Source organism: Meles meles, chromosome 2 (assembly GCF_922984935.1).
Source record: "Meles meles chromosome 2, mMelMel3.1 paternal haplotype, whole genome shotgun sequence".
NCBI lineage: Eukaryota > Metazoa > Chordata > Mammalia > Carnivora > Mustelidae > Meles > Meles meles.
Genome location: NC_060067.1, coordinates 28,546,367 through 28,570,091, shown reverse-complemented (window position 1 = coordinate 28,570,091; position 23,725 = coordinate 28,546,367). Strand labels below are relative to the sequence as shown.

General features: G+C 41.2%; 1 protein-coding gene across 1 annotated transcript; it reads left to right on the top strand.

Annotated features, from left to right (window-relative positions):
- The first annotated feature begins 164 nt into the window (after window positions 1-164).
- On the top strand, window positions 165-23,077 carry NIPAL1 (NIPA like domain containing 1). Its single transcript, XM_045998580.1, has 6 exons — window positions 165-271; window positions 12,672-12,938; window positions 17,448-17,504; window positions 19,781-19,871; window positions 21,587-21,747; window positions 22,272-23,077. The coding sequence occupies exons 1-6, from the start codon at window positions 226-228 to the stop codon at window positions 22,889-22,891; spliced, it is 1,242 nt and encodes a 413-aa protein (XP_045854536.1). The 5' UTR covers window positions 165-225; the 3' UTR covers window positions 22,892-23,077.
- Window positions 23,078-23,725: the final 648 nt, after the last annotated feature.

Genomic DNA, 23,725 nt, shown 5'->3' with positions numbered 1-23,725 from the left:
GAGATCCAAACCCCAAGCTCTGGGTCCCAGCCTCCGACCGGGGGGGGGCGTGGCTTGTGAGGAGGTCCACCCCTCCCATTGGCTAAGGCTGCCCCGGGGGGGCGGAGTGAACGCGCGCCAGTCCCGGGCCGTACAGCTCGCCCCCATCGCTGGTCCTTGGGGAGGAGGAGTAGCCTGGGTCGAGGAGGAGGGAGAGCCTGCTGGGAGAAGCCCCGGCTGGGGGCCATGGGGGGACAGGTGAGGCTGCCGCTTGAAGAGCCCTGCCAAAAAGGTGAGTGTGTGTCCCCAGCCGAGGGACCTGGCACCGGGGTGGTGATGAGGCCGGGTGGGCGGTCCCGGGTACTTGGTTTACTCATTCAGGCTTTCGGGCCAGTCGGTTGATATTTGTTGGTGCGTGCAGTATGCCAGGATCTGGGGAAGCCGGAGCCGGACGAGATAGACGGACGGGGCTCCCACTCTGGTGCAGGAGGCAGCCCCAGGTAAATTGCAGTGTGCTGGGCGTCGCGACTGGGAAAATCGGGGTGCTGGGGGGAAGATTCCGGAGTCTCGTCTGAGAAAGGCGCTTCCTCTGACTCAGACTCGCTCCCGGAGTCAGACACTGCGGGAAGTCAGGCGCCCTGGGGTCTCGGGGAGGGCGCTGGACCTGCCCGGGCCGTCCACGTCTCTCCTCTGTCTTCGAGATGAAAACTTTGCCAACCCTGCTGGCCTCGCGTCTGACTCGCCTTGCAGTCACTTCTTGGCTACTTCAGGCGAGAGCCCAACAGAAGAGGAGGCGGGGAACTGGGCGCAGTCACTGGTAGATTTGTCGCTGACTGCCAGGCTGTGGTTTCGGTCCCCAAGCGAATCCTGAAGAATCGCTGGGCCAGGCCCCTTGCCCTTTGCCAGGTGTTTGATCGCCGGTTGGCCTTCTAAAGTCATGGTGCAGAAGGCGCCTGTGAGCCAGAATAGAAGTAGGGACGGGAATACTGGGAGCGTGCCCCTGACGGGAAGGGTGTGTCCCAACTGAAATGACAGTGTTCGACGTGTGAAGGCGAAGGCTGATTTCTTATTTACCTGGTAAGGACAAGAAGAGGGAGGAGTGAGGGGCGTGGCAAGAATACTTTTCCAAATTCGTTAATAACTTGGGGTTTCCTCTCCTCTTGTCTCCTCCAAATTATTCTTTGATGCAGAGAGTTTACATTTTAAAAAGGGAGGCCTGGGGGAGTTGGAGGGAGTGTCAGTGAACTAGTCGAAACTATGCCAGCAAGAGAGAGAAGGGACACAAAGAGAAAATGCCTGAAAAAATCACAAACTACTCCAAAAATGAAGTTTTGGAAGTTGTTACTAGAGTAGCTGGATCTGAAATTATTTCCTAGATAGATTGCATGATCTCTGTCTAAATAATTTCTAAGCCAATAAGTCAGACTGTTAATAGTATATCCACCCTTATTTACCCAAGGATCTGTAAGTAAGGAGGGTTTGTGAATTACACTTGCTTGTTTGAACTTAGATGTTTTTCCTGCTTTACTCATGCATTTAGTTCCAACACGATATATTCAAGCTCAGTGCTTAATTCCTGTGATTAATTATAATTATTTGTGTGGGAAAGACTTGAGAGAAATCAGAATCCTTATCAATAGTGGAAAGAGATTAGGCTTTGGCATCTGTCTTCTCAATTGTAACTGAACCTCCTTGAGTCTTCGTCATAAACCAGGAATAATTTGTACAGTTTACAGTTGCCAGATTACATACGAAGCACATGGCTCAAAGCCTGACATGGAGTAACAGCTCAATTTTCATTCACATATTCATTCAAATAACAAGAGTCCATGTGCCAGGCACTGACATGGGTGCTGCTGTAGATGAATTTGCAGGACAGTCTGGTCCCAGACTCTAGTAAGCCTCCCAGGTAGCTTACTGTGGAGTAGGCAGATAATATGCAACAAACAAATGAATAAAAAAGGACATTACAAGAGTGGTAAGTGTCATGGATAATGTATTGAGAAAGTTGAGGATGTTTGGATTGGGCACTCGGGGAAGGTCCCTTAGAGAAAGTTCTGTTTGAGCTGAGATCCAGATGACAAGAAGTTCATCATGAGATCTAAGGATGGAGCATTCCAGTTGGACTTCCATAAAGGAAAATTTAACCTCATACTTCGTTTTTTACTCTTAAAACCGTAGATGCTTCAAAAGATTTCTAATTCTAAATTTTCTTGTTTCTTTTTTCTAAGATTTTATTTCTTTGAGAGAGAGAAAGCGCACATGCGCAGTGCATGTGGGCAGGGGGAGGGGCAAAGAGAGAGGGAGAAGCAGACTCCCCACTGAGCTGGAAGGCTGATGCAGGGCACTATCCCAGGACCTGTGATCATGACCTGAGCCAAAGGCAGACGCCTAACCAACTGAGCCACCCAGGCGCCCCTCATTCAAAATTTTCTAAAAAAAAAAAAAAATTAACACACATGGAGGGTGTTTTTCATTTAGGTGTTTGATACTATGTCACATATTCCACAGATCTCAATCTGAGTCCAGCAGCCAATAGAGGCTTATTAATTTGCAAATATGACACTATGAAAATACAGTGTAAGAGATACACCCAACTGCATGAAGACTCTGTCCCTAGGACTGTATGGTGTTGTGAGGGGAACAAAGGACAGAAAGACTAGGCTGTGAGGAGGACAAACCATATCCCAGTGGATCTACTTGAGAGTTCTGACCTGATTTGGCAGCAGAGAGAATAAGTTGGAGATGGAGAGGGAGCCAGTGGTTTTCAAAGCTTTCTTTGACCGTGTGAACCACTTTTCCAGGGAGCAGCCAGCTAGCAGAGCAGGAAATGACATAGATGGGTTTTGGGGCTGATTCATCCTGGCATGATATTGAAAGAAAGAAATTAAGGAAAGGCATTCTTTGAGAACTGACTGTATCTCTCTTGTACTGATTAGGGTATGTCCTGTATTCGTGTATATAATCTTAAGTTTTCAAAACGGGTTCCCATAAAAATGTATCAGTTTATCTTCATACATAATTAATTTCTGTGTTTTATTGGGTAGTCATTATCTCCTTTTTGCAGATATAGAAACCAAGGCCCAAAGAATGGTATGATTAAACATTGAATAATGTTTCCTAATTAGTGATCAAACCAGGCACAAAATTATTTGGGCCTTTGTTTTTCTGTAGGTGCCCATACCCATTTGCTGGCTTTCTTGGATGCAGTACTACTCATTTTAATGAGAATTTTACTCTTAAAAACACCTATGTCTGAAACATTTCTCAGAATTCCACCAAGTGAACACAACTTTCATTATCAGGAAAAACTTCATTTTTTGTGTAATGTATAGCTGCTTTTCTACTGCACTAAAAAAAATGTCCTCCAGATTTTTGCAGGTTGTTTTTCCATCTGTTTATAGATGTCCTAAATACTGAAATTCAAAAGTATTCAAAGCTAGTTAAAATTCTCCACTAAAGGTTATTCAGAAAACAATACGCTGGAGTGCCTGGGTGGCTTAGTCGGTTAAGTGTCTGACTTTGGCTCAGGTCAAGGTCCGGGGTCCTGGGATCAAGTCCCGCTTTGGGCTCCCTGCGCAGCAGGAAGCCTGCTTCTCTCCCTCCCACTCCCCCTGCTTGTGTTCCCTTTCTTTGTGTCTCTCTCTGTCAAATAAATAAATAAAAAATCTTTAAAAAAAATATGTAAAAAATTGTTGAGTCTAATATTTAATACATAATTGCTTTTATTCTTTAAGTTATTATTTTAATTCCAGTTAGTTAACATACATTGTAATAGCAGTTTCAGGTATACAATATAGTGATTCAACACTTCCATATATCACCCAGTGCTCCTTAATCCCCATCCCCCATGTCACCCATGCCACGCCCCCCTCTGGTAACCATCAGTTTGTTCTCTATAGCTAAGACTCTCTTTCTTTCTTTCTTTCTTTTTTAAGATTTTTAAAATTTATTTGAGAGAGTGAGAGAGCATGAGCAGGGAGAGGGAGGGGAGGGCGAAACAGACTCCCCGCCGAGCGAGAAGCCCCACACAGTGGTCTCCATCCCAGGACCCTGAGATCATGACCTGAGCTGAAGGCACATGCTTAACCTATTGAGCCACCCAGGTGCCCCAAGAGTCTGTTTCTTGATTTATCACTCTTTCTCTTTTTTTCCTCTCTTGCTTGTTTGTTTGGTTTCCTAAATTCTACATATGAGTAAAATCATATGGTATTTGTCTTTCTGTAACTGACTTACTTCGCTCAGCATTATACGCTTCTAGATCCATCCATGTCATTGCAAATGGCAAGATTTCATTCTTTCTTACCGCTGAATAATAGCCCATTGTGTATGCATATGCCGCATCTTCCTTATCCATTCATCAGTTGATGGGTACTTGGGTTGCTTCCATAATTAGGCTATTGTAAATAATGCTGCTATAAACGTAGGGGTGATTTCATATTCTGGTTTATAAGGTCGTTCCATTTTTAATATTTTGAGGAGCCTGCATACTGTATTCCACAGTGGCTGCACCAGTTTGCATTCCCACTAGCAATGCAAGAAGGTTCCCCTTTCTCCACATCCTTGCCAGCAACTGTCGTTGATTTTAGCCATCCTGACAGGTGTGTCATCGCCTTGTAGTCTTGATTTGCGTTTCCGTGACGGTAAGTGATAATGAACATCTTTTCATGTGTGGGTTGGTGATCTGTATGTCTTCTTTGAAGAAATGTCTGTTCATGTCTTCTTCCTGGTTTTTAATTGGATTATTTGTTTGGGGGGTACTGAGTCTGATAAGTTCTTACCTATTTTATCTTTAACAGTTTTGTAACTTTAGTGATGTACAGGTTGTAAAGTGTGAAAAGAGCAGCAGTTTATGTAGGAAATCCAGTGGTCAGTAGTCCTAGAGTCCTTGGCTTCTAAACATGGCGATGGTGGTTAGATCTTGCTTAATTTTTTTTAAAGATTTATTTATTTGTTTGAGAGAGAGAGAGAGGGTGCACAAAGGGGGGAAGGGGCAAAGGGAGAGGGAGAGAGAGAATCCTCAAGCATATTCCCCTGTGAGTATGAAACCTGATGCAAGGCTTGATGATACCAGGACCCGAGTTCCTGGCCCGAGTCAAAATCAAGAGTTGGTTGCTTAACTGACTGAGCCACACAGGCACCCCTTAATTTTTTTTAAAATTGGTGATGTCTTCTCAATTTTACTTTGGTTAATTGAAATAATGATCTTCTTACCCAGCCTTAATGGAGTTTATATGTAAATCTATTACTATGACTTGATTTCTATATTTGCTCACAATCATTTCTCATTCTTATTCTGTGCCAAATTTTCTCTAAATTATTTCTCATCCCTATTCTGCTCCCCTTGTTTCTGTTTGATAGTTCTCTCACTAAAATTGTCAGCTCGATGAGAACAAAGACCTGTTCACCTGTCCTGTTGGTCACTGTCTTACCCATACTTAGAACAGGGCCTGGTACTCAGGAAATGCCCAGGAAGAATTTGCAAAGTCTTGAATAAATGAATACCAATGCAGTGCCTTGCATGATAGGTTTTCAACAACTAGTTTGTTGAGTGAACAGAAGAAAAAGATATATGGATGTACAATGTTGTTATATAGTCATAACGAAGCTGTGAGAAGAGGTTGGTTTCATCAGCAACATTAAATAATGATGATATGGTGATATGATGGAAAGAGACTGAGAAGTTCCTTTGTTCTTCTTTAAAGATTTCATTTATTCCTTTATTTGAGAGAGAGAGAAAGAGAGAGTGAGAGAGCAATGGCAAGAGACCATGAGCAAGGGGAGTGGCAGAGGGAGAGGGAGAAGCAAGCTCCCTGCTCAGTCGTGTCCCGGGGGCTCGTTCCCAGGACCCTGGGATCATGACCTGAGCTGAAGGTAGACTCTTAACCATCTGAGCCACCCGGAAGCTTCTGAGAAGACCCTTTAGAGTGCAAGGGCAGAGAAGACCTTTCTAAGGAAGAGACATTTTAAAGATTTACTTATTTATTTGGGGGGGAGGCGTGTGCATGAAATAGGGGAGGGGCAGAGAGAGACAGAGAGAGAGAGAATCTCAAGCAGACTCCACGCTCAGCACGGAACAGATGAGGGGCTCAGTCTCATGACCCCGAGATCATGACCTGAGCCCAAATCAGCAGTCAGATGCTTAACCAACTGAGCCACCCAAGCTCCCCAGGAAGTGACATTTTAAAGTGAGACTCAATGAAGAGGAGTTAGCTCTGCCTGCAACTACCAAGGCTAATTAGCAAGTAACAAAGCTTTGAGGTGACCAGGAATTTAGCCTATGAAAGAGGATGAAAGAGAAAAAGAAAGAGAGGAAGAAAGAAAGAAAGAGAGAGAAAGAAAGAAAGAAAGATGAAAACAAAACAATTGTAGAGAATATGGTTAGAGAGATAACTGGAGGCAGGATTCTGGAGGCTCTTGAAGACTGTGGTGGAGAGTTTATGTTTTCCCTAAATGAGAAAGGAAGCCATTGTAGAATTTTAGAGGGAGAAATGGCAAGATTGGACCTACTAATCTAAAGACTCATTTCCCCTGATCTTACCCCCTGCTATATCTGGACCTCATCTCAGGCTATCTCCCTTCCACCACCCCAGTCAGCTTCAAGCACATTCCTGCCAGAGGGCTTTTGCATTTACACATAGCAGAGAGGTTTGTCCACTTAATTAAAGAAAAAAAATTCCTTTTTGATACTTTTCCTGCTTTCCAAGGCACTCAACATATTCTGTAGTTATTAATTTACTTGTTTCTTTTGTTGCCCCTCACTAGAATAGACATAAGGGCAGGAATTCTACTTTCTTTACCATTGTATCCCCAGCTTCTAGAAAATGCCAGCCAGACAGTAGATACTTTTGTGGAATCAGTGAGTGAAGCAACTCACTAGTTTTATTTCAGGGAATGAGTGAGAGAGAGAGAGAGACACAATATGATGTCAGAGGTGAACAAGCTTCAGAACATATAAAACTTAAAGACTTCAGGATTAGGAGTTGAGGTTTTATTGTCATTGCAGTTAACTGTCATGGGGAGAGGAGAGGGAGGTTAAGCAGGGGAGCGACAGAATCTAATTCACACTGGCTGATATTTAGAGAGTACATTGCAGGGAATAAAGAAATTCATTCATATTTTTTCTATGATAACAGGAATAGGCAGGTGTATCAGTCAGCTATTGCTACATAATACACAGCCCAAAACTCAGTGGCTGAAAACAATAATATATTCTTGCCTCTGCGTCTGAAGGTCAGCTGATGGTTGATTGATCTAGTCCGGGTTCACCTGGGTGTCTCTGCCTCTGGTTCCCTGGTCACCTGGGTTTGTCTCCTTCATGTAGGAAGAGCTTGGATCTGCTCCCTGTGTGTGTTTTCATTCTGGGGCTCAGGCTGAAGAGGCCACAGCTGCTTAGGGAAACTATTCCTGACCAATACAGAGGTGCAAGAGAGTAAACCCAAGTACATAGGTGCATTTGAAGCCTGTCCTCATATTCCCTCTGCTGCTCTCCCACTGGCCACCAGCTCACCTGCAGCCTGACATTAGGAGAAAAATATTCTGCCCACATCTGGAGGGGTAAGGGACTAACTATTTGCTGAATAATAAGCCAAACTAACATGTAACATAGATGGTGAGATAATGATTTCCTCAAACTGGAAATATCTGGTAGTGATTTAAAACTCATATAATCATTGACTCCTTAGAAAACAGCTTTTCTACTGTATGTAATTAACTGAATAATTTAAAGTATTATTCTCTATAGGCAAATTGTACTTGAAAAATTATTCAAAGCATTTCAGCTTTGATTAAACATTAATAATAACTTTTAGCTGGATTTACTTGTACTTTACGTTTTTACTTTTCTGAAATAAAAAGAATACTGGCCTGGGAATTGGGTTGCTCCTTGGCTGTAATTCGGACAATTACATGGGTTTGGCCAGTCACTTAATATCTTGGCATCAGTTTCTGTAAAACCTCTTTCTATTACAAGTGCCCAGGAGCTTAAAGCTGGTATAGCAGCAACATTTATGAGCCACTGGGATTGTAAGTAAATTACTCTGGGAACAAAGATCATGTATGATCAAATCACAAAATTACAAAAGACATCTCCAGAATCATTGAGTAAAATTCCCTTCTTTTAGAGATGAGGAAACTGAAACCAAGAGTAAATATTGAACTTGTCCATGACTAGAGATAGAAACAGAGCACAAGGTGAGGAAAGGCACACAATCCATAGAAAATTAAAATTTACTTTGAAATCTTTAGTTTGTGTGTGTGTAAGTGAACTTTCACACTTGTACATGAAAGAAACATATTAAGTTCAACCGTATAGAACTGCTATTTTCATGGGGTCAAAATTGTCAAATATCATTAATTAGATATATTTCAACATAATTAAGAACTTTAGCAGTACTAGTTGCGAGAGTAAAAACATCGTACATGACTCAAATGTCCACCAACTATAAAACAGAAAAATTAATTGCGAAAATTAATTGCGAGGTAAACATATGGTGGAATTCTGTAGAACAGTGGGCAAAAACAAGCCCTACAGACACAGGCAGGTGTCAACACTAATAAATCTCAAAAACAAGCAAGTTCCCAAAGAATACATCCTGTATGATTTATATTTTATAAGATGCAGAAGCAAAACTAAACAATTTATTATTTAAAGATACAGTCATATAAGGGAAATCTTTTTTTTTTTTTTCTCCAAAAAAGTGATCTTACACAGGAAGTCAGGATAGTTGTCTCTTCGGAAAGGCAATGTTTATTCCTTAAATTAGGTAGTTGACACATTGGTGTGTATTTAATTTTTCTTTATAACTGATACATATTTTCTAAATATTAATTGCACAGTGTTTAGAAAAAATAATAATACCAAAGAAATAATACATGCTCCCTGCTGGCGGGAGTATAAATTGGGACCATCACTTTGGAGGGCTATTATACTGTCTATTAAAATAAAACATAATGAATGTAATAGATTTTCTGTATGTTGAGTAAAGTGTAAACTCCCTGGATAATTACTTTGCTTACGAGAATCTCAAGAAGCCAACTGAGATAGCTCTAGGTTCCTCTGAAATACTCCAGACTCCCTACCCACACAGTCCACTTCACCTCTGTCTCCTGCCTCACCACTCCACCCTCCCCAACCCCCTCCACGTCCTCCACTCCCCACCCCCCCACCCCCGCTCAACCCACCCTTCACTCCCCAACTCCTCTTTCAGTCACATCTGCTGTAGGCCCTCTCCTCAACAGGCACCCAACATCAAACAATTTAAGGTCTAAGGTCAGAAGCTAGACAGGAGTTTTATTATTTTTCCTGCCATAAAATTTACAGCATTAAAAGCTACTGCTCACAATGAGAACTTACAAAATGCAACAAAGATTATTTGCTTTTGCTTATAACCCTCTGCTCCCACACCCCCTAACATGCTGGAAACATTTTGCTATGTCAACAGCTTAGAAGGAATATTGTTCCACTGGAATGAGACCTGCCTACTCTGTTTTCAGAGATGAAGTTTTGGAATGGTTATGTTAATTACATAGTAAGTAACACTAATGCAGCCTTGGAATTCACTGGAAAGTCCAGTCAGATATTTTCTCAGGAATTAGTGTAATGGAAATTCTTACTATGAATATCACTTTCCATTCTTGGAGTTTCAAATGAGATGAACAGTAACTGGAACAAGATTGCTAAGGGTTGGCTTGTTTGAAAATGAGCAGTTCTGGGCGCCTGGGTAGCTCAGTGGGATCGAGCCCCGTATTGGGTTCTCTGCTTGGTGGGGAGCCTGCTTCCCCCCCCCTCTGCCTGCCTCTCTGCCTACTTGTGATCTCTCTGTCAAATAAATAAACTCTTTTAAAATGATTTTTAAAAAGAAAATCTTTAAAAAAAAAAAAAAGGAAAGAAAGAAAGAAAGAAAATGAACAATTCTTAAAACAACCTGCCTGAAAATTCCTCAATGTTACAGAATATCCCTGAAGTCGCATAATTCTCCTTGGGATATTTAGAAGTTTTGACTTAGAATTTATTCTGTTTCTTTAAAACAAAGTTGATTCACTTTCAACTTATGGAAATAGGTGAAATAATAATCATGAAAAGTTTCAATGCAATTATTTTACCTTTTCAGGGACCTGAACTTTATCATTGTTTCTTAACTTTGTTTTTTTGTTTTGTTTTTGGTGGTTTTTTGGTTTTATTTTGGTTTTTTGTTGTTGTTGTTATTGTTGTTTGTTTGCTTGTTTCTTAACTTTGTAAGTGGGAAATTCAGATAACCACATTATGTTATGCCAGTGAGGCATAGATCCAGTTACCAAAGTTTTGTTCTTGAAGACATCATTTGGTCAAACTGTCCTTTGTTGTTCATATGAATTCTTAAGATTTTTGAGATGTAAAACTAATTTTTTCATGGAATTCTAAAATTGTAGTTGATTCATTTTTCTTTGCCCTTTTTTGTTTAGAATAAATCAGAATGGGAAAATATGCTTTTTTAAAGAAAAAAATGAAATTAAAAAAAAAGAAAAAAAATGAAACTAATGTAACATTGTATGTTAACTGTACTTGAATTAAAATGAAATAATGGAGCACCTGGGTGGTACAATCATTTGAGCAGCCAACAACTGGTTTTGGCTCAGGTCATGATCTCAGGGTGGTGAGACTGAGCCCTACATTGGTTTCCACCCTTAGCAGAGTCTGCTTGAGATTCTTTCTCTCTCTTCCTTTGCCCCTCCTGTTCTCTCTTTCTCTCTGTAAAATAAATAAATAAATCTTTAAAAACATACAATAAATAAAATAAAAGGAAACGGTCTACTGGGACTTCATCAAGATAAAAAAGCTTTTGCAAGGCAAAGGAAACAGTTGATAAAACCAAAAGATAACCTACAAGAATGGGAAAAGGTATTTGCAAATGTCTTATCAGATGATATACTAGAAGAGTACCCAAGGTCTATAAAGACTTTATCAAAGGCAACACTCGAAAACCAAATAATCCAATCAAGAAATGGGCGGAAGACATGAACAGAAATTTCTCCAGAGGAGACATACAAATGGCCAACAGACGCATGAAAAAATGCCCCACATCATTTGGCAGCAGGGAAATACAAATCAAAACCACAACGTGATACCACCACACACCCATCAGAATGGCTAAAATTAACAAGTCAGGAAACAACAGATGTTGGCAAGGATGCTGAGAAAGGGGAACCCTCCTACACTGTCGGTGGGAATGCAAGCTGGTGCAGCCACTCTGGAAAACAGCATGGAGGTTCCTCAAAAAGTTGAAAATAAAGCTACCCTATGACCTAGCAATTGCACACTGGGTATTTATCCAAAGGATATAAATATAAACCCAAATGTTTATAGCAGCAATGTCCACAATAGCTAAACTATCGGAAGACCCCAAATGTCCATAAACAGATGAAAGGATAAAGAAATGGATAAAAAAATTCACAATGGAATTTCACTGAGCCATCAAAAAAAAAAAATGGAAATCTCACCATTTGCAACAGCATGGTTAGAACTAGAGGGTATTATGCTAAGTGAAATAAGTCAAATGGAGAAAGACAATTACATGATTTGACTCATACTGGCAGTTAAGAAACAAAACAAAGGATCATAGGGGCAGGGAGGGAAAAATAAAGTCAGACAAAATCAGAGAGGGAGACAAACCATAAAGAGACTCTTAACTCTAGGGAACAAACTGAGGGTTACTGGAGGGGAGGTGGGTGGGGGGATGGGGTAACTGGGTGATGGACATTAAGGAGGGTGCTTGATGTAATGAGCACTGGGTGTTACATGCAACTGATGAATCACTGTACTCTACCTCTGAAACTAATAATACATTATATGTTAGTTAACTGAATTTCAATAAAATAAAATGTTTAGAAAAGAAAAGTTGAGAAAAGGGTCAGAAAATCTTGTCACGGTATCACCTTGCCGGCAGCTAGCTTTTCAAGTGGAGAACAGATTTAAAAGTTCCTTGTATTGTCTACAGTGGGTTCATTTTTTGTTGTAGTGTTTAGCTTCAGAATTCTAAGACCTTTAAAATAATGGGTCTGGTTCAGTAGATGTACATGTTTGTTTGAGTCCTTTTCTAAGAAAAGCATACTGGCATTTAATTCATTTTTTTTAAACTAGATTTTATTTAGGAGAAGGTAGATGAGTAGACCTGAAAAATCATTCTTTGCAGGAAAAGTGGTACACAAAACTAAACCCACTTTTAAACAATTTTCGGAAATGCCTCATCACCCCACCAAGCGGGCTAGCGAATTGCCTATACGATGAGGACAGATGGATGACTGTGCCTGTCCCCACACTCAGGCATCACCAACACTGCTTTCCAGGAGCCATGTTAGTCAGGTGGAGGAGGGAGGTGGTCTAGGGGGCCATGATGAATGGTGAGCGCCCACCACGTGCCAACAGCTACTCGCTTCTCTTGCTACTCTCCCAGGTGCTGTTTGGCTACAACAAAGGTCCAGCAAGTATGCTGGATTCTCCAGTTTATAAGAGGAAGTCAGACTTTAGGTAACAGCTCTCATTTGTGAATGAACAGGTGTGTGGCCGTCCCACTGGGAACGTTCTTCCACACAGTTAAAAAAAAAACCACTCTCAGGACCGTCTGCTTGGGTTTCTCTTCCTTGGAGAAAAGCAGTAAATATTAATGTATCTCCCTTTTGTGTTTGTTGACATTTCCTTCTGTCCTTTCTTCCAGGCTATGTGCTGTGTCTGCTCTGCCCAAACTCCTCCCAGGCCTGGTGTGAGATCACAAACGTGTCGCAGCCGCTGGCTTTTCCTGTCCTCTACAGGGATCTGAATGCCAGCATAAGCACCTTGAGCAGTTCTGCAAAAGTCGAAAACAAATACAGTCTGTATGTGGGCCTGGTGCTGGCGGTCAGTTCCAGTATTTTTATCGGCTCCAGCTTCATACTGAAAAAGAAGGGCCTCTTGCAGCTGGCCAAGAAGGGCGTTACCAGAGCTGGTGAGAATCGGAGGCAATTAGCCCATTCAAGTTTCTGCAGCAGCTGCAGAAATAATCCTGTTCTAAGACCGTAGTGCTGCAGTAGTGATATTTTACTGTCTCTGTCTTAGCCCCTGCCTCTGTTCTTAGCAAATCTCCCCCTGCAGTTTCCAGGGTCGAACCAGGTGTGTCCCCTTGAGGGTGAAACTGACGGTCTTGTTCCCAGAGGTTGAGTCCTTCTAGCAGAGCTTTTGTGTGCAATTTCAGTGTTCAAGGTCAGACGTAGATGTAGCTTCCCTGCTTAAGACATGTCACTGGCTTTTCTAAGATTATTTATTTATTTATTTAACAGACAGCGATCACAAGTAGGCAGAGAAGCAGGTAGAGAGAGGGGGAAGCAGGCTTCCTGCCCAGCAGAGAGCCCGATACGGGGCTCGATCCCAGGATACTGGGATCATGACCTGAGCCAAAGGCAGAGGCTTAACCCACTGAGCCACTCAGGCGCCCCGTCACTGGCTTTTCTTTGCACTCAGAATAAAACCCAATACCCTTCCCCAGTCTCTGACTCCCTGCGTAAAATGGTCCTTGCTACCTCGCCAGCTGTATCTTCTGCCACTCTCCCTGTCACCGACTTTGGTCTGCTTCCTGGAACAGACCAAGTTCTTTGTCCCCTCAACGCCTTTTCCCTTCACCTGGAACGCTCTTCTCCCTGGCCTGCCTTCTGGCTGACTCATCCTTCAGACTTCAGCTTAAGGATCATCGCCTTGGCTGGTCTTCCTCTCTGGGGAGGTGTCCCCCACCGCCACCTCCGTTACTCTCTGTCATGCCACGAAGGGTTTCCTTCATTGTGCCTGAAACAATCTGTCATTGTAGGTTTATTGCTTATTTACTCATTTATTGGTAGCAGACCCACAAGAGTAGAAACCTTCTCTAGGATACTGTTTGGGGACCCAGTAAATATTTGTTAAATCCATAAATGGATAGACATAGAATTAAGATGCTATTTACAGTGATGCTTCACATGCTGAGTAACAGCTAAACTACCCTTCATTAACCATAAATTTCCATTCATTTTTTTTCTCTTTTTTTTTGCCGTTTTATTGATACGTAGCAGATACACAAACACTTCACATATTTAGTATATACAATTTGATGAGTTTGGACATATGAATATACCAGTGATACCACCACCATAACCAAGACAATAAGCATATATATATTACCTCCCAAAGTTTCTTTACGTCCCTTTTCCTTCTTTTGTTCTTTTTTTTTTTTGGCCAGCAGAATATGTAACACAAGGTCTACCCTTCTGGGTTTTTTTGCTTGGTTTTTTTTTTTTTTTTTTTTTTTGCTCTTTCAGACATTTTTTTTTTTATTTACAGCTTGTGTTCAAGGCAAATCAATTCTATAAAATGAGAAGTTACTATGAGTCAAAGCATAAATATACGAACACAATATACCATCCAAAATAGATGCATAGCATTCAGATGTGAAACAAAACAGAATGTTCATTCACACACTGCAACTTGACATCTGTTGGATATGGTTGTTCAGTGCAAGTTCCTAAAGATGGGGGGGAAAATGACTTTGGTCATCAAGACTACTATGGCCATGTTAGATATTGGAACATTAAGCATCTGTGCAAACAAGTCCTTACAGGGTTCATTTTTAAAAAGCTTCGTGTGCATTGAGACAGAAAACATCCAAGATTAATTAAAAGATGATTTCTTTTTTTTTAAGATTATTTATTTATTTATTTGACAAACAGAGATCACAAGTAGGCAGAGAGGCAGGCAGAGAGAGAGGAGGGGAAACAGGCTCCCCGCTGAGCAGAGAGCCTGATGTGGGGCTTGATCCCAGGACCCTGGGATCATGACCTGAGCCAAAGGCAGAGGCTTTAACCCACTGAGCCACCCAGGCACCCCAATTAAGAGATAATTTCTTAAAATGTAGCTTAAGAAGTATGGACATGGGGGCACCCAGGGGCTCAGCTGATTAAGCTTTCTGCTCAGGTCCTGATCTCGGAGTCCTGGGATGGAGCCCCTCATTGGGGCGCCCTGCTCATCGGGAAGTCTGCTTCTCCCTCTGCCTCTCCCCCTGCTTGTGCTCTCTTTCTCTTTCTTTCTCTGTCAAAAAAATAAAATCTTTAAAAAAGTAATAAAATAAAATAAAGTGGCATTTCAATCCTCTGGGGAAAGGTGGATTATTCAATCAAAAGTGTTAAGATAATTGGCAAAAATTAGGAAAAAATGTAAGAGTTCTATCTCATACCATTCAGGAATTTAAAATGAAATGATTTTTCTCAAGAAACCTAAAAGGTCTTTCTAAGAATGTAGATAAAGGAAGAATCTATTCTGTATAAAGGAAGAGACTATCTGGATTGATTAAAAAAAAAAAGAAAAAGAATGAAAGAAAGAAAGAAAAAAAGGAAAAGAAAGAATCCTACACAGCAACACCTTAACTAAAACTAAAAACCAAATGACATAGGGGGCCAGGGGAGGAAGGAGTGTTTCCAAATTATATGACAGACAAAGGATATTAAGATCCACAATATATAAAGAATGACCATAGTTGATAAGAAAAAGATTAGTAGCTTAAGATAAAATAGGCAGATACATAAACAAGAAACACAAAATAAGAAATGCAAGTGTCCAATAAACATATAAGTAAATGTTATATCACTGGTACCAAAAGAGATACCGTCATATAACAAGGAGCGCCTGGGTTGTTGGGGTTGTTGTCTACTATCTATCTTATCTTTCTCTCTGTCTTTTTTTTTTTTTTTTTTTTGTGGGTGGCGGAGGGGAGGGTCAGAACAGAAGGGTAGAGAGAGAGAGATCTGAAGCAGGTGTCACGCCCAGCACAGAGCTGATCATGACTCCAAGATCATGACCCCGGCTGAAATCAAGAATCAGATGCTTGGATGCTTAATCAGCCGAGCCACACGGGTGCCCCTGTTGCCTACCATCTTCACAAGGTTTTGTGTATTCCTTAAAAGGCCCTACATTGGTAAGGGACTTGGGAAAATCAATAGCCCTCCCAAACATTGCTGGTGGCAGTATCAATGGGTACAAACTTTCCTAAGAGCAATTTGGTAAAGCTTAAAAATGTCAATGGCTTAAAACCTAATAATTCCACTTCTGGAAATTTATCTGAAGTAAACAAGGATGCCACCTGTAGTTACATACCAGGATATTTATTTAAGGGTTTTTTATAATGAGAATAAAAGTAGAAACTCAGTATGTGTGTGTGTATAGCTGCACGCAAGTTAAGTAAATAATGATATGCCAGATTTTGAAATAATATTCAGCCACTAATTAAGGACATGAGAAAGTATTTATGATATATTAAATTTTAAAAGTCATTATGAAATTATTTTGTAATGTTCCAATTTAGTCATGTGCATTGTAAGAAGAAAATCCTAAATCAACTACTTGACAAGATAATCTTCACAGCTAATACACCCTGTTTAGTTTAATTATAACAAAATCAGAGAGGTCAAATACATAGGATTAAGTATATTAAAATTGGTGAGAAAATTCCACTTTCTATAGCAAACCTAACAATGACTTTAGGTCACAGACTACAGTAAATAAAAGAATACCCTTAGAATACCTCAGGAAAGCTTTTTACCCTTTCCAGTAGACTAGAAACTCAATTTCATGATGCCAAGGTAGAGAGTAAGGAGAGTCCAGCTGGCTAATGTTTGTTACCCTCTGACTATCTAAAATCTCAAAATTCTGTCAACCACCTTCTTCCCTTTAAGGTCCTCATTAGGTACTGAGAGAATTTACAGCTTATGGTCTTTTGTCCTCAATTTTAACTGTAGCTGAAACAAAGAATTTAGGGTTTAGAATATTCTGTGTCCACATCCCTGGCGGGCATCCATACAATAAACCTAATGATTAAGCAAAATTTTCTTGCAAATGAAAAAACTACAGAAGTCAAAAGTGACGTAATCGAAAGCGGTCCAGGATCTTTAAATAATGATCAAGTAAATAAGATGAAGACTAGCTATCCTGAGTTGGCCTTAAGGTGGAGACTCAATGGTGTGCCTCTCGATGCATGGGGGCCCCCAAACATGGGGCAACGATGGGGTGGAAGCCACTGGTGTGGGAGATGAAAAAATTCACCCAAGGCAGAACAAAGGAGACAGAAATTGGTTGAATACACCTTAAGGAAGGGAGTGGTGGGCAGAACCGCAGAGGAGAGGCTGTCTGAGACGAAGAAGTGGGTGGAGGCTGTTTTTATAGGGGGAAGATAAGGAGATATGGGAATGTATGGAATTCTCCCTTTTTTGGTTAACTGTGCTTAGTCGTAAGCAACCCAGTAGTCAGGTAGGGCCCGTGGGTAACTTGAGGTGGGCCTCCCAATGGGCCTTTTGTGCACTCCATTGCTCAAGGCTGTTTGCCTGGGCTTGACCCTTGAGTCTTGCCTTTTCCAACCATATCCCATGACCTCTCCTTGTAGTCAGCCTTTCAAACCTTCTTCCTCCAGTTAACTTAATCTTAATTTTTATTATGCTCTTAGGGCAAGGTGGACATTCTTACCTCAAGGAATGGCTCTGGTGGGCAGGATTACTGTCAAGTAAGTCCTTTACTGCTCAGAAGAGTGTTTGCTTGTAAAATGATCAATAAATTACATGGAATTGTTCAACATTGATTACTTTATCTTCCTCGTAAGGATGGCATTCAAGTCTAGAAATTTTCATGTGGGTATCATATATTGTCTTTTATATAAAATAAGTCCTATGTTTCTAGAATTAATTATTCCTCTTCTCTCTGTGTACCTCCGTGTTCTCAATACTGTCCTGGAATGCAAGGGTGGGGAAGTTAATGTTTGAAATATTATATTTTATCACAAACTTCTCCTTAGGTTATATTTTATTCCCTGGAGCAACTGAGGAAAATGCCTTCTTCCCATATTTCCCTGCTCCTAATTGGAACCTGTGACTGTCCTAGCTGCATGTTTTCTGAGGAATGGGTTTATTTTACTGGTCAGGACCAAAACATGGGTAGATTTAAGTCCCCTCTGGCTGCTTAGCACTGAACGAATGGAGAGAAGATGAAGCTTGTAGGCACTCCCCTTCTCCCAGACTTGCCCTGAGGACACAGAGACTGTTGGATGGAAAGCACTTTATAGAGGCTCCTATGATGTGCAGAGAAGGCAGTGTTAGCTCTCACGGGCACTTCTGCAGATTTCTATCTCCTCCCCTAACTCCTCCGAAGATTCTTAAATCCCAAACCTAAAACTACCAAAGGTGGGACCTCATAAGCTGTCATTTCCCACCGCCTGCCAACCAACTCCCTCTTCAGCAAGAAGCCTGCAGGCTTCCATTTATTGTCCCATACCACGTGACACATGTCAGACTTGTGCGATCCTCTGATGCCAAAAAAGTGGGAAAGAACTTTCTCTAATATTCGAACCTTCTCTAATATTAGAATCTCCAAAGATGATAAATAAGAATTATTTAAATTTAAACGTGTATAGATAGCCCTTTCAGTTGTTAAGGTGTTTTCTGATTCCTTACTTCATTGGAATAAAAATTGACAGGGAATGAACTGAGAAGATTCCAGAGAGATATTTTAGATGATTTTTTTCTCCTTTTCTCTCTCTCCTTTTTGTGTCTCCCACGCTCTACCTGCACAATAGGATGAAGATAGAAGGAGAAGGTTATGTGACTACATTTACAGTTTTATTCTCATCAGGTACAAAGTTCATGCTAGTATTGAAGAGAGACAAGCAGAAGTCTACAACATTAGAGATTTTTATCTAGTGACAAACATACAGCACTTCAATCACAAAATTAATATTTTCCTGGAAAGCTGTCTATAGAGATAAAAATATAAATATTATCAAGTATTCAAGAAAGCTTCATATTTGAAGAAAACTGCCATGGCTCTTCTTAGAAGAGCAGTCTCCCAGTTGCTCTATTCTGGAAGTTTCTATCTGTGTTACAATATTTCCCTAAACCTGAGTACTCCTGAAGATTTGGCTGGGGGAGAAGGGAAGCCTGGGAGCATAGCAACCAGAGGGGAAAAGCAAAAGTATTCTGGTGTCTTTTATCTGTTCCAGAAGCTCTCTCTACAACGTAAGTGTTTTCTTGGTGTAGTTTGCCCTCATGAAATACTACATTCTGTGGGCAACTGTTCAGTTGTAACCCATAAGAATAATTTGGTCCCCAGACAAGAGTCCTCCTGTTAGAGGGAGTTTCCCTGACTCTAGAAGTCATCTCACAGAAGTGTAGAATTCCTCAGACAAGAGGAAGATGGCAGGAGCCCATCCTTATGATTTTAAAGCCCTTCGGATCTCCTCGAGCTTCTAAGATACTGTCAAGGTGCTTTTGGGCCATCTACAATTCAGAGATGCCTAGCTCCTTGGGCCTGTGGTAGGCATTTCTGGCTATCTCCTGCCAGCTCAGTAGACCTCCGCAGAACGTTCTAATTTGCCACAGGGTTTTTTTTGTTAATGTGCTTAACAGTAAATATTCTTGAGCACCTAGAATAATTCTTTGCTTAGGCCAAAACTACCTCTAATTAGATTTTATCCAAGTGACCCACTATGTTTTTGTTAGTGACATAACTAAAATCTCTATTGGAAGTCATTTAAAGTGTGTATTCATCTGACCCCAGTGCTTGCATTGATTGAGTTCACATCCCCAGGTAATTACAGTGTACCTGCATCCCTAAGACAAATCTTTCCCCACCCTCCACAGGAAAACGTCAAATTGTTCCTTCTAGCTAGATCTGTCATGTCAGTATCTCTGGGATGGAAGTCTGCCTACCACTTTGCATGCATTATTGCTTTTTCTCTTCTGGCGAGTAAGTCCGTCTCTCACGTCACCCCTGCGGCTTTCTTTCCAGTGGGAGCCGGCGAAGCAGCGAATTTTGCAGCCTACGCTTTTGCGCCTGCCACCTTGGTCACCCCGCTGGGTGCTCTGAGTGTTCTCATAAGGTACGTGAGAAATGAACTTGGCTTTTGCTTTTTTTTTTTAAGATTTTATTGATTTATTTGTCAGAGAGAGGGAGCACAAGCAGGGGGAGCGGCAGGCAGAGGGAGAAGGAGAAGCAGGCTCCCTGCTGAACAGGGAGCCCGATGTGAGACTCGATCCCAGAACCCCAGGATCATGACCCAAGCCAAAGGCAGACGCTTAACCAACTGAGCCACCCAGGTGTCCCTGAGCTTGGCTTCTGTAGAGATATCAGTACTGTGATGAATATAAACCACAAGAAATACATCGTTAAACATATCTTACATTATCATACAACTCATGTGAGAAGACACAAGAAAGAGCATGGGCGTGGGAATAAATTGTGTTGTTATTTAGAAAACCTACGAGGGTGGGCCTGGTTTCCTGCTAACGTAAAGTAATCCTGTGTTATGTTTGTGTTTATTCAAAGAAGACTTGCAGATTCTTTTTTTCTCTCACCTAAACACATTGCCGCAGCCGGTTCAGTCCTTTGTGTTGTCATAGTGGTTAATGACCATGGTGATCGGAGGACTTTTAAAAGCATAGTGTTTGGGTTAAAGGCCAACTCTCATTTAAAGTCTTCTCTTGTTCGCCAGACAGTTATGTTTGGAGACCTTTAATTTCTTTTGGTAATGGAAACGGGAATAATCTTCGTGTTCCTAGAATGCAGATCTCATTTTTCTGAGCGGTCATTACTATGATCCCAAATTGTCGTGTTCAATGGATGAAGGAATTTTATAGATAAGCAACTATATTATTTATTGTATTTTTCTGTCCCTTTTATCTCCATTCGGTTTCCACCTCTGCTGGAAAACCTATGACTAGGCCAACCCACTTCTTTTCACGTTCTTTGTAGGACTGTTGTGAGAAGTAAATGAGTCAGTACCCATAGAACTCTAGAACACTGTCTATGCATGGGACCGTAACTCTTAGTAGTAGCAGTGTTTTGGCTGAGGCTGCCGTCCTCACCGACTCTAAGAAGGTGCCAGGTGCTGGACCACAGTCTCAGGTGCATCTTGGTACAGATCATACTGGTACTCCCTCGTGAGAGTGCCAGGGCAGCAAGGGAAGGAGGCCGGAGTGCAGAAGCCCCAGCAGACATATTTCGTGGAGCAGCAGGATGGCATAGTCTGTCCGTGGTGGTACCGACAGAACTTCCTGAGGCCATGGCAACCAAAGTAGTGGGGACTATTGAGTAAGTAAAAGTATCAGGGCGGTAGCGGCTGGTGAGGAAATACTTCAGTATTTTGACAACCCATATGGTTGTACTTGTGTGTCCTAGCTACCTATCAGCCTTGAGCAGGTGATTCTTCTTTAGACATGGATCTTTCTTGAAGCTTCCACAAGCATACATAATCTCAATGAATCATGCCAGTAAGATGTAAAAGATCTTCCATTTTGTTTGGCTTTGTGGGAGAAGATGGGAAAATAAAATTAATTGGTTGGGACTTAACCTCTCTTGGGAAGATGACATGGTTCAGAAAATCTGTTAAAACCCTTTTGATATAAAAAAAGCAAGCAGACCTGATTGACCACTTCTGAGTCTTAAAACTAATCAGGTGTTTCAGTGTCCTGGAGTGTATTCAGCTCAGTTGATTGGCAACTGGGATAGAGGGGCGGGTACCACAGTGGGACTTGTGAGCTTCTATGGAATCCAATGTTAACTGAATGAGAGTGACTTTCTTTCTTCTCCCAACAGTGCAATCTTGTCTTCCTACTTTTTAAATGAGCACTTGAACATCCATGGGAAAATAGGCTGCATATTAAGTATATTGGGGTCAACTGTGATGGTTATCCATGCCCCACAAGAAGAGGAAGTCACTTCTTTGCATGAAATGGAAATGAAATTGAGAGACCCAGGTCTGTGATTCAACCAAAAGAAACACTCAGATTCTGTTCCACTTTCTCTCCTCATCAAATGAATTTGTAATAATACTGTAAAAGGCTCCCTTCAAGCTTCCTTGTGGGTTGGGTGATACAGCGAGATTTGACTGTATTACAAGTCTTCAGTAAAGGTGACACAGTGTACTGGTCCAGGCTGGCTCTCTACACAGTGAAAGGAGATGGGAATAGGAGGGGCAAAAGGCATATACTCCAACCCCAACTTTGGCCACTTTCCTTCTCTGAAAATAAAAAATCTATCAGACAATACCTGCCATACCTCCTAGTGTTATCTGTACAATTCAAATGATATGTTTGTGAAGGTCCATTGTAAAATGTCCAGAGCCATGCAGTAAAATGTTGTTTTGTTTCTGTTATTTTAAGTTAATCTCACTTCTCTTCCGGAAACACCTACCCTCCTAAACTCACGGCTAACATGATTTTGCAAAAGATAGAATCCTACTAGCATTTTCTAAAGTCTAATTCTTTTCTCTTCCAAACAGGATTCATTTCCTTTGCTGTGATCATAACTGTGATCTCATTGGTGCTGATTTTGATCGTGGCTCCCAAGAAGGGACAGACCAATATATTGATCTACATTTCAATCTGTTCATTGATTGGAGCGTTTTCAGTGTCTTCTGTCAAGGGCCTGGGAATCGCCATTAAGGAACTATTGGAATGGAAGCCAGTTTACAAGCATCCCCTGGTCTTCGTTTTGCTGGCTGTACTTGTGCTGTCGGTGACGACACAGATTAACTATCTCAACAAGGCCCTGGACACCTTTAATACATCTCTTGTGACTCCCATTTATTATGTGTTCTTCACGTCCATGGTAGTAACTTGCTCCGCCATCTTATTCCAAGAATGGTACGGCATGAAAGCTAGAGATATCATTGGGACGTTGAGTGGGTTCTTTACCATTATCAATGGCATCTTCCTTCTAAATGCTTTTAAGCACACTGACATTACCTGGAGTGACCTGACATCCACTACTCAAAAAGAAGTCCTCTCTCTGAATGGTAGTGAAGACAAGTATGTCCTACTAGAGAACACAGAATGTTCAACCCCAGGATTCAATGATGACATTACCTTGTTTAGCAGGACTGATGATCAAAGTCTCTAGCAACCCTAAACTTTAACCAATATAAGACACCTAAGAGGATAGGAAATGCCTGATTTTTTTGAAGAACTATTAGGAAAGCTGGCATTTTTAAAGTTCTAACTAATAATCTAGATGTGAGACCAAAAAAAAAAAAACAAAAAAAAAAAAAACAAAAAAAGGAGGACTTCCTTTTTGGCCACCAAATTTGAAAATCAAGACTGGATCCTCCCCCAGAAGACTTCTACTGTTTTTCATTTCTGCAAACTTGAAATACTCTCTAAGCACAAAAGAAGTTAGGGTTACATGAGTCTCCAAGTAATCTCTTCTGGTCACAATATATTTGTCTCTGCCAAGTGGCTCTTCATTTCTTTGGCTGCTATTCTTGGTAATTCATAGATAAACTTAACTATGTGCTGATTAGCAGAATATCAATCATCATTCTCTGATGAGTCATAGTTTCAAATTATTAAACCTGAGAAGTGAGATTACTGTCCCCCCCCCTCGCACTTCTATAACTTCCTTCTTTCTAAACTAGATGCTAAAGAGTGGAGTGTTAAAGAAACAATAGGCCTGCCTTCGAAATTTGCTCCTTGATGGGCTAGAATGCACAAGACACACAGCCCATGAAGGGCCTATCAATTGTAACTTATTGCCATATCAGAAAAATTGATTACCAATTCAACAGGGGAGAATGGAGAAGGGAGCGAAATACCTAAATGAAACATGGTGCTTTTTCTTTTTCACAAAAGCAAGTGCAAATGATTACAGTCAAGGCTTCTTTTAACTCAAAACTGAACAATGTAAGACAAAATTGAGTTTCTGGAGAATTCCAAGTGATTTCAGCTTTGGAGTTCC

Bases quoted from the DNA above. Each gene is read 5' to 3' on its own strand.
- NIPAL1 (XM_045998580.1), top strand. From the start codon at position 226: ATGGGGGGACAGGTGAGGCTGCCGCTTGAAGAGCCCTGCCAAAAAG. The intron at 272-12,671 runs GTGAGTGTGTGT...CCTTTCTTCCAG, and splicing joins TGAAGAGCCCTGCCAAAAAG to GCTATGTGCTGTGTCTGCTC. The intron at 21,748-22,271 runs GTCTGTGATTCA...TCTTCCAAACAG, and splicing joins AATGAAATTGAGAGACCCAG to GATTCATTTCCTTTGCTGTG.